The following is a 26,983-nucleotide window of genomic DNA, read 5'->3' as shown; positions in this document are numbered from 1 at the left end:
GGAGATGAAGTTGCTTCACAGAGAAACAAACTGGTGATAGGTGTGCATTTCGTTTTGTTGGAAGTGTTTATAGGTTTGAAGTTCAATCCAGAGAGCGGAAAATATGTCGGAGGGAGCAGTTCCCATTACAGAAGAGATCGAAGAGCTCAAAAAGAAGCTTGCCCTTTTAGGTAAGCCTTGATCGACCACATTTTCAGGCAAAGTGTGAGGATGTCACGATTTTGTGTTCACTTTGACATGAATCGATGAATTTGCTGGACTGTTTTTCTCATGGCCACAAGCTGACCAAATTTTGCTTCTGTACAACTAATTTCTTCTCTTAATCGTTTTCCAATGATGATGAAAGATCGAAATACAGTATTATTCAAACTGAGTTGTGTAATACTTCTAATGTAAACTCATTTAGTTCGCTCTGATATTAAATCTAAACAGATGGGGACAGGAAAGCTTACTACGAAAGTTCTCAATGGACTATGAAAAAGAATAAAGATACAATCGCCAAACTGAGGGAGAAAAATAAACGTCTGCGTTCCGATTTGGCAAAGAAAAAGGCGGTAAGTAAGAACTTAATGGGAAAGGGCATGCATTGCAACATTCCATTTTTTATCCGCACCCTCCCCCCCCCCCCCCCCCCTATGGAAGGGCAGATTCCGACACCTTAGTTTTTTGTTGTCGGAACTTTTGAAGTTTGCATCCGAGGGGTTCAAAATTTTGTCGGCTTCTTTGAAAAAATATTCTGACAGGCCCTGTGTCAGAGGTTGCCTTCCATAACGGGTGTGGGTAAAAAATGGAATGTCCCATTAACGTAGAAACAGTGAAAATCTGTAAGTGAAAATGTACATGTACATCGTTTGCATAGGTTTAATTTGTGATAAGGTTCAGTGCTATTATTAACTAATGAAAATGTTATGTACTATACTATACTATACTATTTTATACTATACTATACTATACTGTACTGTATTACACTACACTACACTACGCTACACTATGCTATGCTATGCTATGCTATGCTATGCTATACTATACTATACTATACGCACATTGTTGTACATGCTTGCTGCATAGGGTAACTTGATTGTCATGATTTCTAAATCTTGATTTGCACAGTTGTAGAAATGAATTTTATAAAAGCACAAATGCTACATGCAAATAGATGGTACCTGTTATTTAAAAATCAGGGAATGATTCATGTAATTAAGCAAGGTCTTAAGGAGGTTTGGGTATGTTCCACCTGAATAAGACTGGTACAAACCAAAAAGGCAAACAACCTCCCTATGGGTGAGGGAGAATTAAAATCACCTCAACCCTACTCCTGGGTATAGTCCACCTGAAATAGACTCGTACAAAACAAAAAGGCACACAACCTCTCTTTTGGGGGTGGGAGAATTAAAATGCACTCAGCCCTCCACCTTTTAAAATTGATATATTTCTTATTTTGGGGGAGTTATTGAGATTACTGAAGATGTGAATCCCAAGGCAAGGGGGATGAGGTTTACAGTCTCTTCCATCTCCTACTCCACTCCTATGAAAAAATGTGATCCCCTGGATCCCCTTAAATTACTGGTAAAATGGATACCTTTGCTATTTTTTTTAAAATCTTGTCTTTGTCTTTAGGGAGATGAACAAGTAATTGATGATGCATTCAAAGAAAGAGATCCACAAAGACACTGTGCAATGAGAGGCATGTCAGGAAAGGTATAGCAAATTATAGTCTTCTGTTCTACTCTATATGCAAACTTGACTTCCAACACTTGATATTCCATATTGCACTTCATAGCACTCTATGAAATTTCTGTTGTAACAAATTAAAAAAAAAACATAAAAATAAAAAATCAGCAATCTAGTAATTCACCATGTACAGTTGAATCAAGTAACAGGGACTAATAACAGGGACTAAGCACTTTGCTTAGGGTAAGGGTTTAGGGTCAAGCACTTATGAGCAGAGGTTCCCTTTCTCACCTATGAGAGGATTATTAATAAAAGCCTGTGATTGATCTGCACTGTATTATTTTAGACCAGTTTGTCATGGTTTTGCTATTCTTAATTTACAACATGTCTGTTACAGGCTGCTATCACTAAACTGGACCAGCAAGTGTGTGAGGCAGTCAAGAGGCTGAATGCTTTGAAACACCAGAAAAACACTCGTCAGAAGAAACTGGAACTTTTGCAAACAGAGTACAATCAGTTGATCACGGATGCTGAAGAAGTGTCCAACACAGATGCCGGAGAATCAGCTGAGGCACAGGTACTGAGGCTGAATAAAACTATTAATTATCAGCGACAGATACATTATCAGTGCTGGATATAACAGCTGGTCATCAAACATTGTCCAACCAAATTTTGAAATTATTCAATAAATTTTATAGTATGGCCAAACAGCATGTCTGAGCACCAAAATAATTTTTGTTGTGAGAATCTTTTGAAATTGCCTTATTACACCAACAATTACACAACATTGTCTTGGTTCTCTTTTTTGTTAAGTCAACATCTTTATTCTAGTTAATATGTATAAAGTCATTCATTAGTATAGTAAAAGTAACACCTGGTGTCACAAACTTTTATTTATAGTAAGTTAACATATTTTATTTAAATTTACATCTAGTAACTCGAGTTGTTGTAACTGGGGATGATAGATGTTTCTGTTGAAACAGTTACATGTTTTTCAAATGCAGTAGTGTCCTTTTCCTTACAACTACACAATGTCAGCGGCATCACTGCTTGAAAAAAAACATTTGGTTTTAATGTGAAGTTTAATTTTACTAATATTCTTCTTCTTTGAATTTATGACTTAATTTGTAAATTTATTCCCTATGCTAGAAACTACGTGCTTTGGAGAACAGCCTTGACAAAATGCAGCTGAAGTTAAATGAGGGGAAGAAAATCAAGACAATCTACGAGGGTCTGTTGGAGCAATTGAAGGAAGAGCGCCGCACTTGGCCTAATCAGCTCAATAATCTTGAGAGAGCTATTTATGCTCAAAGGGAAGAACTTAAAGAACTGAATGCGATGAACCATGATGCTCAGATTGCTCGTGAAGCTGCAAAGGCAGAACTCTCCAAGCTGGAGCAGTCAGTGTATGAGAGGAAAAAGGAGAGAGAAAGGGAATTGGCCCAGTACAAGAAACAAGCTGAAGAGAAGAAAGATCATGCTGAGAAAGTTGAAAAACGGGTAAGAATAAATTATCCAGGGTGGTTACAAGACGTACCATGTTACGCTGTGACTACTCCAATCAAGTCCACCCAACAAAATTCACAAAGGAACCCGTAAAGGTTACCATTATCTTACTTTTTTGGTGGTAGTTCTGTTAACCATGCTCTGTTCATCTATTTAATAGCTGCAAAGAAGCTCTCTTCAGCAGGAGGATCTTACGGGTGAGTCACAACAATTACATTTATCAGATATACATGTACCTGCAGTGACCTTTTTGGAGCTGTAGTGCCAGGAGTTTGAAGAACACAGGACCATATCCAAAGACATGCAAAGGTTTTTCAGGACTTTCCAAAGATTTGCAATTGAAAGAACACAGCATGAGCACTCTTCCCTTAAAATCAGAAAATTGGGAAGATGTGGCATCACATACATGGACTTTTCTTTTCTTGCATCAGTTCGAGTTTACATGTTTTTTGAAAGTGTGTATGACTAGCTCAAATTTGTTGGCTAAGTATGAGAAATTGGTACGTAAGCACCAGTAGGTATATAAGATCAAAATTTTTGACTAACAGGTGTGAAACTCTTATTAGATTGCTTGAAGGACTAAACATCAAAAGTTGAGACTTGATGAAACAGACCCCTAACTGTTATGCAAATACTTTAGTTTTGGAATTTCTTCAGTCTACCATTTACTTGTTTAATCATGTATGTGTGGTATTTATTCTTACCTCCAAACAAACAAACCTTCTTTTCTTGTCCCGTAGTAGAACAGAAAGCAGTACTGTCTGGTGAGGAACAAGAACGTAAGATTACAACATACGAGGAGGCCATGAACAAGATAAAGGACACTACAGGGGTGTCTGACATCAAGGAGGTGGTGCAGCGTTTTCTGTCTCAGGGTGAAACACAGAAGCACCTGGAACAGCTCAAGACTAACAATGAAAAGATGCTTGTCAGGTTAAAGGAAGAAAAGGTACCGTTTCAAGGCTTGGGTTTACTTTGATGTTGCAATATCCTGAAAAATCTCTCTGTTGGACTTATTTATTGCTGTTGTAGAGAAAATACATATTACATGTTATGATCATTTAGTTGCAAATTATTCGTTTATTTGTGTGTTTGTTTATTTAATTGTTGTCAAATGTAATCACTCTCTTTAGGAGAAGCTAAGAATGGAGTATGAGGAGATGAAATATTCTGGAGAAGCGAAGTTGTCCAGGTACAACAGTTATTGCGTAAATATTGTCCATTTAGAGTGAGACTTTTTTTATATCTTCCCTTGGACTTGTCATTTAATTTTCACAGATTTAATCGTCAGAATTGTGCATAAAAATTGTACAATCATCCTATCAATCAGTGATTGCAAAATAGCTAAACTTTAACCACTTGTTGCTAAGTGTTGAAGAGTTTTATACGGTTTGAATCAGATCTCGGTTTAGTTTCGGCATTTTGAATCAACTTATGCACTAAAAAGTCTTAAGCAGTGAAGAAAAAGAGTTAAGTAATTCTTGTTACACAAGCTGTGAAACGTGGAAGCTCTGGACGGTGTAAATACCTTGTAGTAATCTTTATTATTTCTATTCCTCAGTGGACAGAGAATGCTGGAGGAATTTCAGCAACGCCTTGCTGACGAGGAAAAACGGTAAGAAAAGTTATTTTTTACATTTGTCGTGGAATGAATGTTTCAAATTATGAAGAACCCCAGCAATGCTTTTTGTGAAATAATCCTATATTACTGATTTGTTTGCAGATGTGCCGATTCACAAGACCGTCAGGACCGAGCTAACAAAACCCTGGTTAACGTTAAAGCTGGAATTGAGCATTTGGCTGATAAACTGCAACACCTTAAAGCGGTAAGAACTAATCATGTATCCGGTGGTGGATCCAGACCTTCAGCTAAGGGGGTTGGGTGGGGGGTTAGAGGAGGCGGCTTTGTTTTGCTTGCCCTGCCGTCTTTTCCTCCCGCCAGGCCCCTCCTCTAGATCCGCCACTGACATCTGTTAGGTTTCTTCAAACTCGAGAGGACAAAAAACGATAGACTGATTCAATGTAATGAAGGTGAATTTGATGAACTCACGTACCTATGTGGAGCTTTTTTATCGACTTCGGAAGGAGATCACACCCAGTTGTCGTATACTAGAGACTAAAGTTGACTGATTTAGCCAATCACAACACACGCATGTAGTCTAATAAACCAATCAGAACTCGAAGCGAAAACATGCAGCCCACACGCGACTTTTCCCGCGCTTGCCATCGGTTACAGGTTTCACATTTTCCCACGCCTGCGACTCGCTATATAATTTCCCGCGCTTTCCACCCTAACGTAACATGTTTTCGCTTCAAGTGCTTATGTATAATTTACGATGGTATTTGTTGGCTATGGCTAAAAACCGCTTTGACATGCTGTGTATTAATTTACTAAATGGGTACCGAAAACTCTCAATTCAAATAGTCCATTTTCGTTTTCGTTCACGAACCTCATCGCTTCCCTCGTTAAACTATCCCACTTTTTTTTGTCTACAGCCCAAAGGTCACGTGCCCCAAGCTCAGTTGTCCCCAACCTCCGACGAGTACATCCTGGACTTACTTGGTACTTGTGAACAGAAGCTACTCAAGTTAATGGATGACTTAGGAGGAAAGGATATCAATGACGTCATGAAAGAAATGGAAGACGCTGAGGTAATGCTCAAATTCTCGGGTTATTTGGGCATCATTTTGTTGGGTAGAAAGAAATTTCGATAATTCCAGTGTCATATATTTTCTTCAGAACATAATTTTCAAACGAATTAGTTCTCAAAACCTCGGCATGACAGATATTTTCCCTAATGCCTTTCATTTCATTTCCTTCTCGAGATCTGAAGAGTTTGGGTTGAAACGCTCTTTTATTCTAAGATTTTCACGATCTGTATTCTTGTGACCTGGCTAACAGCAGGTAAGAGGAAATCGCTAAATGGGTCTGTTGTTTTTCAGTTCCGTACCACAATGGAGGGCAAGTTGCCGCAGTTTAACACCCGAGTTAAGCTACCCATGACTTCTGATCGCCTGGCTGCGTACGATGGTAAGTTAGGAATGTCTGCACGTAACAAGGAAAATTTTTCAGAATAAAAGGGCTTAGAAGTACGGACATGAACAGCTGTAGCCGATGTACGTGTAGTTGGCGTATACAAAAGGAAATCACATACATAGGGCGCGCGCTTCCCAAAACCTCGGGTTCTATGGTACCCCTTCGCATGCCTGCCAGGAAATACAGTTAGTTGAAACTGCCACTGGCTAACCGATTGAGATAGATGAGATATGTTACATATTAGATTTTATTCTGTTTTATCTACTCCGATAATGCCAGCATTTTTTTCAGTCTAGGCCCAGACCTTTACTGCAGATAAAAATTGTCATTTGCCGTTCATGTGTTGGGATGGTCCTGTTCTACAAGACAGAATAGCGGATACGTGGTGTAACAAAAAGAATTTTGCTAACTTGACCGTTGTTAACGACCTGAACTTTTTTTTTCAGATGACGAGGAGAGCGGAGATGATGAAGATGTCCTCTCTAGGAACGCCATTAAGCGCTACTCTCAACAGATTGTAGATTCTAAGACTAAAAAGCATAAAACTCGCAAGGGGAAAAGAAAGACGAAACAATGAAAACACTCATTAAAATATGTACATTCATTCATGTTTACTGGATTATGGTTAAATTGGTTTGATTTTCGCTGTTTTAGGGGCTACTTCTTGTATTATAACAGTAACAAAGTAAAGCTATAGTTGTATTCGACTGATTCATTTCATGAGTGTGCCTTTTGATGGGGGCCTTCCTCGCAGCTCAGTATATTTGCTCTCTCCTCAACTGGTTGTCTTTCGTTGCAACCGTTGTTATAGCTCGCAACGGAGGACAAGTCACGTGGTGGTGCTTGAGATTGCATCCTTTTTCTAAGCTATCCCGGTAACTTCTCCTGCGAGCGTAATCCAAGCCCATTTCCCTAATTTAAAAGAGCGCAAAGAGCGACTTTGTTTTGACGAAGGGCTAAAGCTCCGAGCGTCAGCTTCAAAAACTCGGCGGTTAATTTATATTTATAAAAAGCTTATTTTGTAACAGTCAGTAGGACTTGATAGCCTTTCCTAAAATACTCAGTTGGTATGTAGAGGAAATTTCCTTGAAGTTTGAATATCTCGTCTCCAGATCCCGCGCGTTCGGTCAGCGATGACCAAACGCGAGACGCTCTGCACTGGCAAATTGTGGTGTAAGTCCCCACATAACGTCCTCAGCTGTACCTTAGTACCCCCTGAAGGAAATTAAAAACTGAAACAACAGCGTCAACATGTGCGCTTCACAAGAAGTCCGACGATATCAGAACACCCAGGATAGTGAGTTGTCGCGGTTGGGAGTTATGCGCATTGTCACGCATATGCATTTCTAGTTATTTCTCTGGGTTGAATCTAACTGTTCTGATTGCCACTGCATGATGACCAGTCAGCCAAGCGGTCGATATCGGATTGGAGGGCTCGGATGTCGGTTTCGAGGTTAAACAGCTGTCTGTACACCCTTGTGCCATCAGCAAACATTTTGAGAAAGGACAATATGCTGGATGTTACCCGCAAAAGGATCGTGGCCTCTGGGAACGAGATTGACAATTTCTTTGAAGCTTTCAGCTTGGCAATGTATTCATTGAATGGCATTGAATAAAATAGGTAATGGATTCATTGAGGGACGTGACATTTTGGCCTCCTAGCTTTTCCGTAAGGTTCAGTGTGTCCTCAAACACAAATCCAAAATGACCGATGATTGTCGCGTTTTTAATTTCTCCGGCATACTGTATACTGGGCCTAAGATATTCTTGCATGTAAATCACATGATTATTGTGATCTCCTCGTCTTCGAAAAGTCTCGTTTTCAAAATTTTTGTTCCCACTAAAACGCAAAGCCAGGACTTTCAAATTCCTCCGGTTTGAAAAACGTTTTCGAAACGCTCCGTTTTCGTGACGGATTAGTGTGGACGGTACGGTGGGCCTAACCGTAGAAATAAAGTTGCATTTTCAAATTGCTTCGGCGTAGTGTGGACGGGGCCTTAAAGAACTCGTATTAAAAGTGGACTGTTTTGCAAGTGAAACGTGAGTTATCCTAATGCCTTTTAGGTGTAGGTGAGAGCTTTGTTTTCTTCAGTTTTAATTTATCCTTGCGATGATAGACGACATTCTACTTTCGCCCGAACACAAATGCAGGGTTATCGTCGAAAAAACGAGAACTTTTCAGTCTCAGCTTCCCACGCTCGTGACGAGCCCTAAGAGCGTCTGCGTGGGAGGCTAGTGGAATTTATAGAAGGAACGCTGGATTCAAATAACTGGCGAACTGAAACCTTGTGAAAATAAAGGCTTTAATGGTAACCAGTGAGAATTATAACAAGGCTCAAACAATCTATCTTTCCCCACTTTCTGTCATTAATCTTTTTTGGCAAATTCCTGAAACTAATTATGAAGGAATCAAGATTAATGAGCATTTGATCACGCTGTGTTTGTTACTAAAACAACACTCAAGTTATTATTCAACGAGAGTTCCCAGATGCGTAACAAACATCTCATCTGCCTCACATGCTTCTGGCTCTTGCATTCCAGACAACGGTCGACATGTTTTAATAGACGGAAGTCTTCTGAGGTACTTAACGGCTTTTTCTTGTCCCGAGGGTTTCAATTTACCCGCAGGGTACAGCCTGAGTACCATCGGGTCGAGCCTGAGGCCTGAGCGAACTGAACATATTCGGATACACAGCTTTGAAGCGCTTGCTACGGAAAGCAAACAGAAAGGGATTCAGCGCGGAATTGAGATAACCAAACATGAGCAGTATTACCCTGGCCTCGGCTGGGATGTTTGACCCGCACGACTCGCAGAGAACGGCGACAATGCTTACCGAGGAGTATGGTAACCAGCAACAGAAAAAAGCCGCTACAAACATGGTGGTAGTTTTTACCCCTCGAACGTTTTTAAAATAAACTTTTCTTTCTTTTGTGGTTGGCTCATTTCCTTGAAAGCCCCTAAGTTGTATACACACCATATGGTAAATCTTGATATGAAGTGCACAGGCCATTAGAAGCGGGAAAATAAAATTTAGTAAAGAACTTAGCGTCAAGTAAATCGGAGTGAAAGGAAAATAGCAGAAGCTGTTGTAGACGAACTTCTCGTGTGTACGCCAGCCCATGATGGGAAGTAAAGCGAACAGCAAACTGTATAACCAGATAATGAGGCTGATAATCACAGCTTTCCTTCGAGTCATGAACCCGCAACGGCGAAAGCGATTCAGAGGATCACTAAGGCTCTTGTAACGATCAACGCTGACGGCCAAAAGGGTCAAAATCGAGGTAGGTACAGTGATGAGGTAAACCGTGATCCAGGCCTTGCACATTCTTTCTCCGTGTTTCCAAACCCCTCCTAAAAACAGTCCCTCGATGTCAAATGGCACGGCAAGAGACACGGTAAGAAGATCTGAGCACGCCAACGAGAAAATAAAGAGGTTTGTTGGAATTTTGCGAAGGTTTCTGTGGGCAGCTATTGCGTAACAGACCATGAGATTTCCAACGATTGCTACTGCCACTATTAATACATGGCACGTCGCAACTGGATAGACGAAACTTGTTGGCAAGGAGAAACTTCCTGTAGCGCTTGAGTTAGGTTCGGATGTATTGTTCATCTTCAAGTCTTGTTGACCGCTTCTCTCCTTTCAGGGCTCCGTAGGTTTTACAGAAATGTTTCTAGAAGAACAACGTTTCCATTGCGGGAGAAATGTGGCGCTATCTCACTTTTGCAGTTGTACCTGACACTGTTGCCAGAGAGTAGAGCGAAGCGTACTAGTCAGGAAAAGGTTAAAACTTCAAATAAAAAAACTCGCCGAGTAATCCCTGCGTGTTAATTGTTTCCGGAATCTGTCAAAGTATATTCACGTATGTGACCTTCAAAGCCTGTCTGACAAGCCCAGTTCACACCTACATTTAAACTCGTTTAAATGTTGTCCAACTGGTCTAACATGGTTTCACATATTGCTTACTTTCTATTTAGATTTTCAATTTTTTTACAGTGAAATCGCATCCGGGAACTCGTTTAAGTGAAACTTTATGTGGAAACACCCAGCCTCTAATTTATGTCACTACCCTTAACTCCGTTAAGCTGGAGATCTTTTGACAAGAATGAACCAAGTATAGAGCTAGGTTTCGGGTCATCTGTTTTTCGTGATTAGATCGGAATTTTGAATGATTATCCGAAATATTTACGGCTTGTTGTTTATCACAGTCTGTCCAGTCCAGCCACTTCTCGAATTGTGGTTTACTAAGAAATGGACTTTGAATTAAGGTGTGCTACAGGGCTTAGTGACGCACAGTGGAGTAAAAACATCACATATATTAACCGACAAAGGAAATGATATAACGTGCATCAGTTCACAAAGGTTACAAGATCAAACAGAATTAACTTTTGCTTGGTTGAAAACAAATTCCTTTCTACTATTTACTGACAATTTCATATACCATCCATGCATGTCAAGGCATCACAATAGCATCCCGTTGTGAGCTTTTATGTTTATTTTTGCTGGGGAGTAAATTCCAGCAGGGGCTAAAAAGAAAAGAAAGCCTGAATAGCATTTAAGCTAAAAATAACAATAATCTCTGATAAATGGTCGCACCACGTAACGAAAACCTCAACAGGGACAAGCTATCAAGTATTATGTTGCACATCAAATAAATTTCTGGCAAGCCAAGCAACTATTTCTCAGTCTTGCTTTTGCTGTTTGATTTTTTTTAATGGTCTTTTCTTCTGCAATTGTGTTTTTTTGTGTTCGTGCATCATTATAATATGGCCTAAGGATACTGGAATCAGACCTTTCCTCACGGAAAACTCCATAATAGGTCAAAAAACGGACACCTTTAGGTTGACGACAGTTAACTTAGTCCCGGCGAAACCAGAATTCATATAATCTCTTCCTCTATATTACGGCTACCTCGATAATAAGGACAGTCAGATCTACCCCGTATTAAAGAGGTATGGCTGAACTATTTTTAGAGACTACAGTACTTTTATTAAGCCCAGATTTAACGTATCATGAAATTACTCGCTATTTTTAAAATCACCTTGGGAAAATAGCCAAATGTAGCGGCTTCTAGAAATTCAATTCAAGGTGGCCTATAACCCTTGTTGAAGACAGCCATAATAGTGTTATCGCAGACTGCCTCCTGTGTTGGTCCAATGTAATTAGCGCTAGCGGATATATTTAATGGATTAGCCTAGCTTTATTTACTGGAGCGAAATCCGCTTTAACGGTCTCCACCAGACAAATAAGCCCGTGGTCATAATTATTTTCTAAACCACCGGATGCTGTATTTTCGAACGCCCCAATTTACACATTGTTAAAAAAACGCTGGCCTTTGTTTTCCATCATGTCTGGTGGGTCGAAGTTCCCGACGCTCTTTCAATAAGCACGCGCTAATGCATACCGTTTAATGTAATAGAGAAAAGAGCTTGGGATAGTGTTCTATAAGGCAGTTGCCATATTCTTCGGCAGTTAAGCACGTTCTCCAAGTACCGCTTAGCGTCCATTTGTAACAAAGACCTTTTGCTCGGACATGGGAGGGGACTGTGTGGAATTTGACCTTGTTAACAGGAGAAGGACAGTTTCCCACCTCTTTTAATTTTTTTTATCTCGCTCGAGGCTGATAAAAGACAGAATAAAAGAAATCAGTTGATCTCACCCGATTCAAGTCTCACGGACGGATCGTGCTAGAATGCACGAATTCTTAACGCGTCAAAGAGGAAATAACATTGAAAACATGTATCATGATATAAACTTGTATCAAGTTGTTTTCATTATTTTTGACCACCTCCGAGATTTGTGTTGCCTAGTTCAATAGTTAAACGTTAACAGAAGACGATTCTTAGCTCCTATTATATTAAAGACATTCAAGGGTCATTCAACTCTGTAAATCACCTCTTTTCATGTAATTTGATTTATTTCCACTCGGGGATTTGACTTCTGAGGTCAGAACCCGAGGAGGCATCTTTGGAGTTCCCATGAAAATAAAGAGATAAATGTTTATGTTAGTATACAAGAGATATATATACTCAGAGTAGGTGTGCAACGCTTTCGAGTGTAATATCTAACGGGTCATTTTCTTGGTATTCACACGAGCCTTTACGCGCCGAGTGTGTATACCAAGAAAAAACGAGTGACAAGTAGGATCAGATTCTAAGGTATGCCACGAGAAAGTGTTACATAACTATTTTATGCCACGTCATGGAAATACGGTGGTCGACACAGTTAATGTAGCGCACGTTAGGAAGGCTGGGTGTAATATCGTCAAGTATACAACTGCTTTCCTGTATTCTGATTGGCTACATTTTCTATGGCATGATATAAAGATTTGCATATGGAGTAAATCATGTCAGTTGAACAGCGAGGTTCGTGGAGGTCTCAGTGGAACTTTCTAGGCAGTCCACATGAGTCACAGGCACGGTTGTGTTGTGCGAACGTTTTGTGAGTTGTTTTGAATTAGGTCTCTTGAATATTCACCAGGTTGCGAGGAAAAATAAATCTTTTGAGTACCCGAATTGAAAAAATCAAGCCAGAACTTAATTTTTTAGAGAAAAAAATCGACAGACTAGATGACAATACCAGAATTGACACTGTAAAAGGGCTTCTGGTGTAAAATATTACAAGTTTTGCACTCTTCTGGACTCCAAGTAAGGACCTTGGATGGGCAGGGAATACCTTTCGTCGACCAGACTTTCTATTAAACTTCTTCCAGTTTCACTTTGCTACAGCTTTTAAGTTTAAAGCAAAATCTCTCGCATAGACCTGAGCCTGTAGTTACGAGAGCTCATACTTAAATGGATAAACGAGGTTAATCCAGAGATTCTCGGTTTATAATAGCGCTTTATGGCACCAGTTTATATTGCTCGTATTGACAGAGTATTCTTTAATTAATTAATTAATTAATCAATCAATTAATTGATTGATTGATTGATTGGTTGATTGATTAGTACTCTAAACTAGCTGTAAAGATCCGTATACGTAAATTCTTCGTTGCTTGAACAGTATAGCCACCTCAGTGGAAAATTACTTTCACTTCGAATAACGATTGTAATCGAAATCCACACAGCTAAGAGATTTGCACTTTTACTGGCGATTCGCGTAAAACAAATGTACATAAACAAGCTAAATATACAGAGCTGGAAACCAAAACGAAATATAAATAGAGCAAGCAAAAATGACGAAAAAAATACGAAACGTTCAAGATTTGTGTGGCGACTACGACAACTAAACGCAAAATATAATGACAACGGCAACTAAAAGACTAACGGCAGAAGAAGCTATAAAGAACAAAAAAAACAACGGATGACAAAAAATGCCCACGAAAATATGAAACGCTGCGCGTAACCGAAATAACTGGCGAAACTAATTACTGCAACAAATACACACGGAATAGACTAAAAACCAAAGGACTGAAACGTGAAAGGACAACAAAATTGAGGTTCCGTGACTACAACGATTTTTATAAAAGCTGCTTATGTAAATAGGTCTTTAAATTGCAATCTCATTTCCTAGAGATCTAAGATCCACAGTTCCTATTGATGAACGTTGATTAATTGCCCGGTTCTCGAGCTTAAGTATAATGATTGACCTCTCGCCATCAAAGGATGTGCGTCAAAGCCCCTGATGAAGGACGTGGAAGGGTTTGGAGGGGAGAGTTGTCTTGAATTTCGAAATCATAGTTGAGACGATTCTATAGATTAAAATTGTCCTGTTCGTGAACTTTCAGCCAAAAATCTTAAACGTAACCTCTAACTTTCAGCTTGCTGATCGGAAAACTGCTAATTTTGCGTCCTCTTTAATTTCAAGGTAATTGAAATTTGGAAATGTTAGTTAATCGCATTTTTGATCACTATATATAACTTTTGATTTGTTTGTATGCAAACTTTTATCTGCAATGCGGATCAGCTACTAGCCAATTTGCCCTACGAGGCTTAGGTAATTTATGATTAGGATTGTATAAGTCAATTTTCCTTGGACGGGTACTGTTACGATAATTCAGAAACAGCTTTTCTTGAGCCATGCAAGACATGAGTAGATATAGATCGTTTGGATCAGTCATGGTGTGTTCACACGTTGCTCATTTGGGTAGAAAGACTATTTCTAGTTCCCACTTGATTCGGTTCTTTGTGGCATCGAATCTGCCTAAAACAGCAGCAGGCCAAGGGCGACAGCTGGGTGTATCTCTTTCTGAATTCCTTGTCGATGCCAGCGTAAATTCCGGGTTTGATGGCTGCATAGATGCCTTTCGCGATCTCAATGGCAAATGCCACATATTCGTAATATTCGCCGCCGATGCAAGCGGAACCTACACATACATACCAAAACATCATTTCGATTATCGATAAGACGACGAAGAGTGTCGATGCTACACCCGTGATCTTCGCCTCTTCTCGCGTCGTTTCGAAACTTTCTTCTTGGTCAGGTTCATCGACACTGATGGTACCATCATCTTCTTGATCAACATGAACGTCATACATGCCGTTAGCTTCGTCGACTTCATTTAAGTTTTTATTTCCATTGGACATCTCTTTCAAAGTTTCAGAGGGGTTGCTTGAATTATTCTGTTGTTGCGGGATCGCTCCAGCAGGAAAATATTTTCCATCTGGCTGGCACCAGCCGTTGTTCGATAGCATGGGCTCCTGTTGGGCGTCGTTTCTCCATCGCTCGACTTTGGCATATTTCTTGTCCCCGATACGCTTCTCTCGGCGTGCTTCTTTCATTTCTCCAGCCCTCCTTGCCTCTCGTTTGCGCTTGATTTCTCTCTTCCTCCGCCTAACCCGAAAAAATACGACAAGATTTAGAATCGTCAAAATCACATCACCTGACACCATAAACACGAACAAGTGAATTTTGTCCATCATAATACGTGTGTCCTCTTTAGTCGGATCAACATAGCAGAAGTTGCTTTCAACCTTGCCTATTGCAATGTACATGATCGACGGGGTAGCGGCGAAGATCCAGAAGAAAACTATCAATCTTGCGCTGAATTTTCCTGTGTGTTCCTTTCGGCCTTTGGAAGACAAATTTCTGGACACATGGAAAGCCAGAGCCACCAGGCTGAGAATAAGAACCCTGCCAGGTATTTGAAAAAGAAAGCCGTACAGCTTACACAAAACATCACCGGGGGGACCTTCAACAACCCAGATGTATTTACCATGGTGAAAATTGACAAACTCTACCGGGTGTAATAGCAGGGTCGTCAAAATATCTGCACACGCCATGTTGATAAGAATGTACTGTGAAAACATTTTTCTCCCATTCTTGATGCTCTTGCACAGAATATAAATGGCAATGCTGTTTTCTATTAAACAGGCAATGAAGAGGACCACTCGTACAGCCAGACTGATGTTTTTGAAGAGTGCATTTTCTGGCTCTGGTGTCGGCATAATCGGTGGCCACTTGGAATACTCCAGAACTGCCGTTCCTGGGATATAAGGAGACCATGTCGGATAGCTGAACCAAGCAGGGATCGAGAAAGAAGGCCCTTCAGTGGATGTGTCATTGGGCCAGTCAGCCATTTTTCACTCTGGTGTATTGCAACTCGTCAATTCCCAGCTATAAACTGCGACATCTCCTTTTAAACAGCTTAAGGTCCATTAGCGTCTTAAATTGCAACTAAACGATAAACAAATCGGTTTTTATTTGTTTTCAAACCTATAAAAGTTTTCATGATCATAAGGAACTGATCAAATGACTGTTTTAAGGCTTAATGAGTTTGACTAACTTTGTTAAATGTAAACGTTTAACACAGCAGGCGACGATCGATGGTCAACAAAAACCATAGCTAGCGCTCATTTATGTATTTTTTTTTTCTATGTCCAAAAAATCATTTTTCACCATAGCTACCAAACAAAATCAAAACCTTTTTTAAACTGGCCACAAATACATGTAAACTACACAGAAAACGTGCGTTGTAATGTGTCTTCGGTCAATGTTAACCCATTAAGTAACAAGAAAGATACATTTCCACGGGAAGTTTTGACGATGTTAAAGAGAACAAAGTGTTAATCCATTTTCGACGTTTTTATCAGTTTTAATCATCTCCTGTGTACACACACATGTGTACATGTACAGGGATGCAATTAGGGCAAACATCATGCGATCACGTCAACTTCCATCACCTGTGAAACAAGGGATTATTTTTCAACTTAGTAGTGGCACTTGAAGTTATTTACACCGTCGAACCTCTCCACAACGGCCACTCGGCGGACAGAGGAAAGTGGACGTTGTAGAGAGGTGTGCGTTATGGGCAGGTAATGGTGTAATATGACACCTGTATTTTTGGGTGTGCAACATTTTTCTTTTCAAAAAGCGTATGCAAAGCGAAATATCAAGTTTGGTGACTTTTGCAACACAAAAATGAGGCTTAGTATGCATCGTTCGTCAGTCGTGGCCGTTGTAGAGAGGTTAAAATTAAAATGAATGTAAGGACTTTCCGCCAAGACCAAAAAAGTGGCCGTTGTAGGGAGGTGACCGTTTATTAGTGGAGGTTCGACTGTATTCAAAGACCTTGTGCGCATGTGTGGGCAGTGTAGGCTGTAGGAGCTTATTGGGTATGAACTATGTATCGCTTTAGTTTTCACCGACCAGGACTCTTTTATTTGCAAAAACCTATCACTGCATTTAAAGTCGGACTATTGCTTTTATTTTCTTGCTTTTACCTTCTATGTAGTGTTACTAAGTGAAATTCGTGTTGTTTTGGTGTTTTGTAATTGTAGTCGGCGCACTTAAATGATTGAGCAGAAAGTCATATTTACTTTGCGAATTTAGTCACCTTGACCGTGTTTGCCATAAAATCGATACGTGTGGGAATATTTAGAAAAAACTGTCGATGGCAATCAACCACAAAGATTTACTTCGTACATGGAGATAGAGGAGAAACGTAAAGAGAAGTAACTAGAAGACAAGGTTTAGTTCTCGTTACATTAAGGACATTCAGCGCTCTGAATCACTAGCACATACTTCTTTTCATTTTGTACGCAATGGCTAAGAAGGACTAAGGTTTTAGCTCTAGTTGCACTTTGAAAAGCAGACTCAAGTAGGGCTGGGCAAGGAGATCATTCCGTCGACCACACCCTGCAGCCTTATAAGAAACGTCTTCTTGTTCAACTTAGCTACAACCTTGCTTTAGTCGTTAGAAGTGTAAAATCTCTCGCCTGGCCTGTTAATGCAAGGCCTTAAGACAGCTAAAAGATCAGTAAACAAGTAGGCAATCTACAATCACAGACGAAAGTTGTTGGGACACTTAATCTGGAGGACGTATCCCCTTATTCCCCTACCCCCTCTAATCACTGATGTAGCAAATTGTCGCGGTTTTTTCCAACTAATAGGGAAAAAATACGGCCTGATTTTCAGCGTTGCATAAAGTTGGGGAAGAGGACAACTTGTTTGGTGCCCCATTTTTTGGTGCAACATTTTCGTCTGGGATTATAGAGATTTCCTGGTTAGCCTTCTAATTTATAACAATAGCATTTTAGGCATGTCTTCTTCAGCTGCCAAAGTTTCTGTCAGCTGGATTTTCTGAATCGTCCGTTGCGAATTAACCGGCGTCTCTTGTTGGAAAAGATCCTCAACTGAAGCCCATAAATAGTGACGATCTCGAGATTTCATTTGTTATTCAGCGATAAACAACTTATGTCTCCTTCCAGTCTCAATACAATGTGAAAAGGCAGGTGATGAGAATAAAGAAAATAATCATCAAATGTCATAGATGTTGTCTTGATGTAGTACCAAGCTCTCTACACTAACACCAACTTAAGAAAACTGCCATTCAGGAGGTTTACAATCGATCAAGAGATTGGCCGGGTAATTTTTCGAGACAGTTTCAAAATAGTTGCAGAACACCCTGCAAATTTAAGACAAAACCCGCCGGATAGGAAATGGAGCAATTTCAGCTTTTAGTGGACAAAAAACCTTGTACCAAAGTATTTTGCAGTCCTGTTTACAATTTCTTAAAGCTAAAGATATAAGTAGTTGCCTGAAATAACACCGAAAGCAATTTCCCACGGGAACTCGAGAAAATAAATTTTAAAGTTCAGAGAAATTGTGCAAACACAGGTAAAATTTCACCATCAGTTTCATTTCACCAGTACTTTCAAGTTTTTCATATGAGCTTCAAAATTTGTTTTCGACATTTGGTGTTGTTTGAAATGATCTTTTTTGAGAAGCTATCGAAAGATACTTATCACAGTCGCACAGAAGTTTGCCAAATGATGTAAATAATCTTGGTATAAAGTTTTTGTCCACTTCTTACTCGAACTTCTGGTGGAGACCCTCTTAATCGATAATGATGTCAACACGAATACCATAAATTTACGATAAAAGTTAACGGCAATTGTTCGCCGAAGCGGTGGATGTGAATAGTGATGGACATTTACCGAGCCGCGAGGCTAAACGCAAAGCCATTTTGGTTCTCTTCGTCTGCTCGGAGGTGAAGAGTACATTACTTATCTCCTCCGAGTTAACCAATCAGAATGCGTAAAAAGCACTATTCACTTGTGTGGTATACAATGTCCGCCTCAGTTAATACTAAAGTATTTGGAAGAGACTTAGCGAATGAAACATTTAAAAGACCTACAGGAGTGCTTATTACTGGTGTCGGAATTGTGCAATATCTTGAAAGTTTTCAGATATTTTAAAATATCACGAAAGTTCTGTTCCTTTATTACACCGAACCACGCGAAATGACTGTCAGATTCGCCCATATATCATCCTTTACACGCCATTTGCCCAAGTCAACATGTCAATGCAACTTCTAACATACACTACGAGCGGGAAGTACTTCAAATTCTAATCAACACTACGAAGTTTCCATTTCTACTTATTCCCAAAATTGCAGAATTAACTCTTGAATAAAACTAATAAATCTTCATTACGAAAAATAGTCCAGCTGGCTAGCTTCCGTGGAAGTTAACTGTATCCCTCTTCAATGACGCTACAGCGATATTAGGCATATTAAAAACTACTTAAGTTCAAACTTCGCGTCACGGGTCAAAATTCAATAACTCTTTAGGGCGCAGAGACAAACTTGGTAACTTTCGTCTCACACGGGATCAGGTTGTGCACCTTGAAACTGCTGCAAATTTGTGTGCCAGCTGACATCAAGCAAATAATTTGTTGGCAGTTTGTTCAGTTTTTGAGTTGAGAAGTATAATAAAACACTTAAGGAAACAGTGAGATTTGTTTCCACTTGACCCTCAACGTTAAAAGTCTCGGGGGAAACAAAAGTACTCACTACTTCCCTTGGGGCAGACATTAAGGGGTTAGTGCTTAGTGTATTTTATATCGAAAGGTAAGGCAAGGTAAGGTAACTTTATTTACTCACTACTCACTATCTATCACAGAATAGATAGTGAGTAGAGTAGCCAATCAGAGAATGGCATTCTTGATAGAACGCTAGTGGATTTATACTCATATAAAATAAAATAGTCCTAAAAGCAACTAGTCCTAATATTAAAAATTTGAGTTAGTATATACAGTTCATACACTGGTGCCCTGCAAACTTCACACCACTGGTCGAGGTCGAGGTCAAGGATTTGGTGACAGCTGGTAACTGGTTCCACTATAGTGATGTCATAAAAACTCATGTCACAAGATCTTTTTTCAGTAGTTCTATCCATGTTTCATACTTTTTTGTCACTTTAAATATTGCTTCTTGATCCAATTTTCCCTCCTCAATCTCATGAATAATTGTTTTCAGTTTTTCTGCTTCATCTCCTTGCAAAATGTCCAAAGCATCATGCAGAACATCGATTTCCATCATAGTAGACTTTCGTAGTGCAATTTCTTTAGATGGTGACATCTTTACTGCAAAACTTAGCCTTGCACCTGATGAATAAACAGGACATTTAACAAATGTGACATTGATGCTGAAAGATGAATACTCTCATGAATTTGAGGCTGATAATCAGGGGAATAGAAGATACGGTAGGGAAAGATCTCCTCTCACCACTATGCTCACTGGTTCAACTTTGCCCAGGAGTCATGTGTTGGTTTAGTTTTTTTGGTGGCTCTTTCACCTTAATTTCAACTATAATCAAGCAATTTGATATCTGCAGAGACAAGCACCTTTCACTCCCAAATTCAGTACTTTCAGAATTTTCAGAATTTCAAATGTTACAGTGAAGCCAAGTGAAGCGTACCCCTCAAGATTACATTAATGAATTGATTATTTGAATATTGAACCCACTAATCGTTTCAAGAATGCAATAATGAATTGACTATTTGAATATTGAACTCGCTAGTCATTTCAGAAATCAATATTAAATTTACTTTTTTGAACATTAAACCCATTAGCCGTATTCTTGGAACGACTAGTGGATCCAATTTTCCAATAATCAACTCATTATTGCATTCTTGGAACGACTAGTGGGTTCAATATTGAAATAATCAATCCATTAATGTAATCTTGATGGGTACGCTTCACTTGGTTTGACTGTAAGAGGCTTTGGGCCAAAAGATGGGTCCTGTCAGAATTTGTAGCTGAGTCATGAATTAATCTAGATAAGGATGGGAGTGTTAAAAAAAGCACAGAAATAAATTCCAATCATTTGATTGTAAGTGAATAAAACTTTACAAAAGCCCTGGGCTTATATGACATAATAGGGGGTTTTGGGTGGGCTTATAAATGGGGTAGGGGGGAGGCTTATATCAGGGAGAGAGTAAAGTGTCTTACACAAGAACACAACCCAATGTCCCTGGCCAGGGCTCGAACCTGGACCACTTGATCCAGAGTTGAGTGCACTAACCATGAGGACACCAGACCTCCTAAAGTTGGTCTAAAAAGGTGCATAAAAAATGTTCCATACCTTCATATGTCAATGGTGGTGGTCGGGCGCTATGTGGGATTGTCCCATGGAAAATAGCAATACGTCCATATCTTGGTCTCACTGCAAAGATGACTTCATTTCCATCCATATCATTCATGAACACCGTCTCGCCATGATGGTTCTCAGTCCAGTTTTGATTGAGGTAAATTAGCAGAGTATATTCATCCTCATAATGTGCACAATCTGTGTGAATAGTTGTAGTATCACTACTTTGGATGTTATTGCATCCAATGTCATAAGGATAATAACCTTCCTTTCCTGATACAGTAGTTACAATCTGACTGACCAGCTGCCACAGGGTAGTTTGCACGAAGTCTTCAACTTCAAATGCCATAATCCACTGTACGTTATCTCCACTATCTGCATCAGCAGCATTGTCATTATATCCACTATTCACAACTGTATATGTTAGGGCATTGAGTTCCCTAGCGGGAAGGATGTTATCCAAGACAATGACACTACGACCATCAGCGGTTGTAAAATTTCTAGTGATAAACTGTTTGATGTCTAGCTTTTCACTAGGAGCTGTGTCAGTTTTGTGTAAGAGTTTGAAACTAGCAAAATGCTCAAAAGGGTAAGAATCTGTCAAATCTGTCGTTGAGGAACTGTCAGCTGATTGTTCACTGCTTTCAGTACCTGATTGCCTCTTCTGATCAGACAATAACAGGTGAATTCTCATTAAATACAAGCGTTCTGACAAGTCAATTGCTGGAGGCTTGAGTACATGTTCCAAAGAGGCAGGAAAGATCACAGTTCTTCCTCTCTTGGGATATACAGCCTTCAGAATCTCACCCTCCTTATAAACAACCAGTTCACCATAAGCGTTTTTTCTCCAATTCTCTACAAGAAAAATAACAACAATATAGCTGCTGTCGACATTACTACTAAACCGCTTGGTACAATAGTGTTTTGCTTTGATGTTGATTTGGCCTTCGATTTCAAGTATCTTACAATCACCCTGCGTTCTAAGGTGAGATGACAATGCATGTGATAGTTTTTTCCAAGCTGGTGACCTCGAAAAAGTGTGAGAAGTTAGGTTAGCGGACCAACAGTAGCAAGATTTCGCTGGAAAAACCTCGGCTCGACTTCCTGGGTCCATGTTGTTCTGTTCATTAGACTTGAAAGTCCACAGAGTCTCCTCTTGGCTGAGCAAAGACTTCATGTCCCAAAGTTCATTAGTAGTAAATATATTGTCTTTTACCAAGACATCCTCCGAGGCTGGTGACCTCGACAGCGAGCTCCTGGAAAGATGACAAAGTAAAAAGAAATAAACTAACCGAGTCATTTTGGAATTTGTGGCCATGTCTGATCGATGTTGATTTGTTTGTATTATGCTCTGCTTAGGCTTGGTAGCCGCTCCAACAGCGCATTGTACGTGCAGGGGCTAACGTGTCCCAAGGTATTTTTAGGTACTTTATAGGTATTTTATCCTTTTTATTATTCATCACTAGAGAATTTGAAGCCGTTTTCATATGAAAGCGAAAACCGTTCACAGTTTTCCCACTTCTTTTCAAATTGTGCGGAAGTAGCTTGGGAAGTAAGCAGGTATATACTTCATGGGCGAATGTCTGCACAAGTGCATTGAGTATTCTACTTCCGTGTAAACTACACTGAAGAGATGGACACCGATACATACATACATACGTTTATTCCACGTTGCCAAGGGGCTTTTCAGTGAAATATGTAACAAACAACAATAAAATACAATAACATTAATTCTATGTGAATAAAATTTAAAATGCACTAAGAAATTCAAATCTAATAGAAGCTAAAGAATTAGAAGATTTAAAGTATTCCGTACTAGATAAATTCAGTTAGCTATCCATTAAGAGTCTTTTCCTCATCAAGGTCTTAAAATGAGCTAACGATTAACTTAACTTAACTTAATATTTTGAGGCAGAGCGTTCCAGAGAGATACCATACGATAGTAAAAAGTTCTTTGGCCAGTTGCGGTCTTAAATAACGGAATATTTAACAGCTGTGAGTTTCTAGTTTTGCGTGTTGATATTGATGAACGCTTAACTGATCAGATAGATACCCCGGAGCAAGGCCATTCATGCATTTAAATGCCATAATTGAATCGCGATAATACATTTGTTGTTTCACGGGGAGCCAGTTGAGAGGCCCTGTTAGGGGGAGTACCCATGGCCCCTGTCTGAAATTCGCCAAAAGCCATGTCGGCATTTCGCAAGATTCTCATGTCGCCGGTCGGAATTTCGTCTCAGAGGAGTTGTGTCGGGAATTTGACCTTGCTCGATTAAAACGAAGCTACACGTATAACACATCGTAATACCTTTGTTTATTAAAAAAAAAAAAAAAACCGACACAGTGCTCTCAAGTCTCACACATTGAGCATGAGGCTCAAGCAAACGAATTCAATCTTGCGCTCTCACGCTGAAACTATTATTTCTCATGCATTGAAGGTTCCTTGCTGTTTTAGTCAAGTACATATATAATTAAGTATCTCTTTGGGTATAATTTACTCCTTGTATGCTTTGCACTTGCTTCGAACACTTTTCAGCACTAGGAATTCTTATGCAGAGCCAGCATTTCTCCGGTCAGTAGGTTTAATGATTACTTTATGGTTACTGTTAAAGCATCACATTTCGACTCAGAATGAAGGAAAAGACTTCTTAACTACTTCAATTTTTCAAAATTTTCTAAAGGGCTGAGGGCATGCTGGGGGGCATATTGGGAGCATGCTTTCTAAGGGCTTGGGCATGCTTTCGAGTGCTGAAGTTGCTAACCTCCTAGGGGACGTGGGGGCATGCTCCTCCCAGGAAATTTTGAAATTTAGGCGCTTGGAATTGCTATTTTCAGCCATTTTCCAGTCATTATTTGGACCTAAAGTACAATCGAACCTATGACTATTTTTACCATGTTTATGTTCAACAACCGTTCTTTAACTCAAAATCTTTACAGCCTCAATCAGACAATCTCTCCTATCTATAATCATCCTTTGAATTTGGCGTAACCCTTATCTTCTGCTGAAGACGAGAAGACCTTGGCAACTTTCCCCTGTCTCTATTTTCCTTCCATAATGCCATTTGCTGATAATACAGCTTCATATTCTTTTACTGGTGACCCACTAATAAAAATATGAAGCAGACGGTCGAAGATCTCTTTCCTTTTTCCTTAAGCGTGTTTTTAGGCGTTTTCGGGCACTGCTCACTCAGCTGAGAGTGAGAAAAAATACTCAGCAATGACGGACTCGATTTATACGACGTGGACGTTTTAGCATATATGAGAAAGCCTGTGTTTCACGACCCGTGGACATTGCGCGTGAGAGAGGAAAACACATTTAAAACTCTGGAAATGCGTCTTCACTTCGACTCAGATGTTTAAAACAATCACTGCATTCTAAGTTCCGAAATTCGTTGTCGGTCTATCTTGCCATTGGTGTCGCCTTCTCTATTTCGCTGGAGTAGTCTGCCGTTTGTCGCCAATTCATAGCTGTCATCTCGCCGTTTCAAGGCCATGTCGCTTGTCGGAATTTACCCCTAACAGGGTCTCAGTTGAGTTGTCTGAGAATGGGAGTAACATGATCGTATTTCTTTGACCCACTAACGATTCTACAGGCAAAATTCTGAACAGCTTGGAGTTTGGCAATATTAGATTGTAAGTATTGCTCCATACTGAAGAGCAATAAAAAAGTTTACTGAAAACTAACGCGTTGATAATAATAATTAAAGTGCAGTTGTCAAAACAATGTTTAACACGGTTTATCTGGCCTAGTCGATACGTCGCGACATACAAGAAGCGACAGTTGCAGTGACATGATCATCAAAAGTTAAACTTGTATCCAATATAACACCAAGGTCTCTGGAAGCCTCCACTGGAGCAAGCTGTTTTCCAAGGAACGAAAGCTTGAAGTTGCGAGTCTTAGCTAGCGACTCCAAGTTTACTGCCACAAAGTAGGAGCTTCGTCTTGTCAGGGTTTAACTGTAACTGGTTATCGAAACACCAGTTACGTATTCTTGTAAGGTCTTGATTTATATTTATATTTATTTCTACCGATCTTTTGTCCCTACTTCTTATCTTCTGTCCCTAGCACTGATCATCTGTCCCCACCACTGATTAGCACTGATAGGCCATCTGTCCCTACAGTAGCACTGATCTTCTGTCCCTAGCACTGATCATCTGTTCCTATCACTAACATCTGTCCCCTTTAAGCACTGATCATCTGTCCGGCCCTAGCACTGATCATCTGTCCGGCCCTAGCACTGATCATCTGTCCGGCCCTAACACTGATCATCTGTCCGGCCCTAGCACTGATCATCTGTCCGGTCCTAGTACTGATCATCTGTTCCTATCACTAACATCTGTCCCCTTTAAGCACTGATCATCTGTCCGGCCCTAGCACTGATCATCTGTCCGGTCCTAGCACTGATCATCTGTCCGGCCCTAGCACTGATCATCTGTCCGGTCCTAGTACTGATCATCTGTCCGGCCCTAGCACTGATCATGTGTCCGGTCCTAGTACTGATCATCTGTTCCTATCACTAACATCTGTCCCCTTTAAGCACTGATCATCTGTCCGGCCCTAGCACTGATCATCTGTCCGGCCCTAGCACTGATCATCTGTCCGGCCCTAGCACTGATTATCTGTCCGGTCCTAGCACTGATCATCTGTCCGGTCCTAGTACTGATCATCTGTCCGGCCCTAGCACTGATCATCTGTCCGGTCCTAGTACTGATCATCTGTCCGGCCCTAGCACTGATCATCTGTCCGGCCCTAGCACTGATTATCTGTCCGGTCCTAGCACTGATCATGTGTCCGGCCCTAGCACTGATCATCTGTCCGGTCCTAGTACTGATCATCTGTCCGGCCCTAGCACTGATTATCTGTCCGGTCCTAGTACTGATCATCTGTCCGGCCCTAGCACTGATCATCTGTCCGGTCCTAGTACTGATCATCTGTCCGGTCCTAGTACTGATCATCTGTCCGGTCCTAGTACTGATCATCTGTCCGGTCCTAGCACTGATCATCTGTCCGGTCCTAGTACTGATCATCTGTCCGGCCCTAGCACTGATTATCTGTCCGGTCCTAGTACTGATCATCTGTCCGGCCCTAGCACTGATTATCTGTCCGGTCCTAGCACTGATCATGTGTCCGGCCCTAGCACTGATTATCTGTCCGGTCCTAGTACTGATCATCTGTCCGGTCCTAGCACTGATCATCTGTCCGGTCCTAGCACTGATCATCTGTCCGGTCCTAGTACTGATCATCTGTCCGGCCCTAGCACTGATCATCTTTCCCTAGTACTAATCACTAGCTGTCCCTATCACTAATCATCTGTCCCTGTCACTGACTGATCATCTGCGAGTGTATCTAATTGTCGAGAATCGAGAGCCGAGGGTAAAATGTCGAGAGTCGAGGGTAACATGTCGAGGGTCGCGGGTAACTTAAAAACTACATTAAAATGAAGTTAAAAATAAAAAATAAAAATAAAAATATAGTTTATATGAAATAAATTGCTGAAGAAATCAAGGCAGAATTTTCTTTCACCAGGTTTTCTGTTTTTTTTTTTTTGGAGTAAAGCGTTGCGTGTCTTGGGCTGTGATACCAACAGCGCTGTCTGTACTGTCACGCAAACGTAAACTCTTATCAGAGGAAACCCGCGCGCTAATTTTCATTTCCCGATATTCACGCTTATTATCTCCCTTTAGGACTGTAGAACGTTATTATAAACCACTAACTATCTTTGTTTTCATTATTTTCATGCCTTGTTCTAACACTCGCCAAGCAAACAAAATTAACGTAAACATAGTGGATTAAAATAGGGTTATGTGACGTACTAAAGAATAGGGGATGGCATGTCTGCCTTCCTGTTTGCTCGTGGACTGCCCAAGATAACATTGGATACTTTCAAATAGTTCTCTCTAGTTTATTTGGTATTTATTGGAAGCTCTAGAGCAGGGTGTAACAGTAGCCATTTTAG

The 26,983-nt window shown here is 40.2% G+C and overlaps 3 protein-coding genes across 4 annotated transcripts; 1 reads left to right on the top strand and 2 right to left on the bottom strand.

The window, feature by feature from the left end:
- The first annotated feature begins 15 nt into the window (after nt 1–15).
- On the top strand, nt 16–6,916 carry LOC145490415 (outer dynein arm-docking complex subunit 3-like). Of its 2 annotated transcripts, none has more exons than XM_081469544.1 (13): nt 16–170; nt 433–554; nt 1,618–1,698; nt 2,069–2,248; nt 2,821–3,171; nt 3,338–3,374; nt 3,921–4,126; nt 4,311–4,369; nt 4,739–4,792; nt 4,901–5,003; nt 5,674–5,829; nt 6,121–6,208; nt 6,661–6,916. In XM_081469544.1, exons 1-13 carry the CDS (start codon nt 104–106, stop codon nt 6,789–6,791), a joined length of 1,635 nt encoding a protein of 544 aa, XP_081325670.1. In that variant the 5' UTR covers nt 16–103; the 3' UTR covers nt 6,792–6,916. The 2 variants fall into 2 exon arrangements, with proteins under 2 accessions (XP_081325670.1, XP_081325668.1); XM_081469542.1 differs by having other exon boundaries at nt 3,918–4,126.
- A 95-nt stretch (nt 6,917–7,011) lies between these two features.
- Nucleotides 7,012–11,089, bottom strand: LOC145490437 (beta-2 adrenergic receptor-like). The gene has a single exon (XM_081469559.1). The coding sequence runs from the start codon at nt 9,823–9,825 to the stop codon at nt 8,833–8,835; it is 993 nt and encodes a 330-aa protein (XP_081325685.1). The 5' UTR covers nt 9,826–11,089; the 3' UTR covers nt 7,012–8,832.
- Nucleotides 11,090–16,112: 5,023 nt separating this feature from the next.
- LOC145490389 (uncharacterized) lies at nt 16,113–22,428 on the bottom strand. The gene is made up of 2 exons (XM_081469519.1): nt 21,021–22,428; nt 16,113–20,040 (listed from the first exon to the last, which is right to left on the bottom strand). Exons 1-2 carry the CDS (start codon nt 22,342–22,344, stop codon nt 19,796–19,798), a joined length of 1,569 nt encoding a protein of 522 aa, XP_081325645.1. The 5' UTR covers nt 22,345–22,428; the 3' UTR covers nt 16,113–19,795.
- Between the last annotated feature and the right edge of the window lie 4,555 nt (nt 22,429–26,983).

The sequence above is a fragment of the Orbicella franksi genome, chromosome 1, assembly GCF_964199315.1.
Source record: "Orbicella franksi chromosome 1, jaOrbFran1.1, whole genome shotgun sequence".
NCBI classification, from domain to species: domain Eukaryota; kingdom Metazoa; phylum Cnidaria; class Anthozoa; order Scleractinia; family Merulinidae; genus Orbicella; species Orbicella franksi.
Note: the sequence above shows the minus strand (reverse complement) of the source record. Positions and strands in the feature narration are given on the sequence as shown.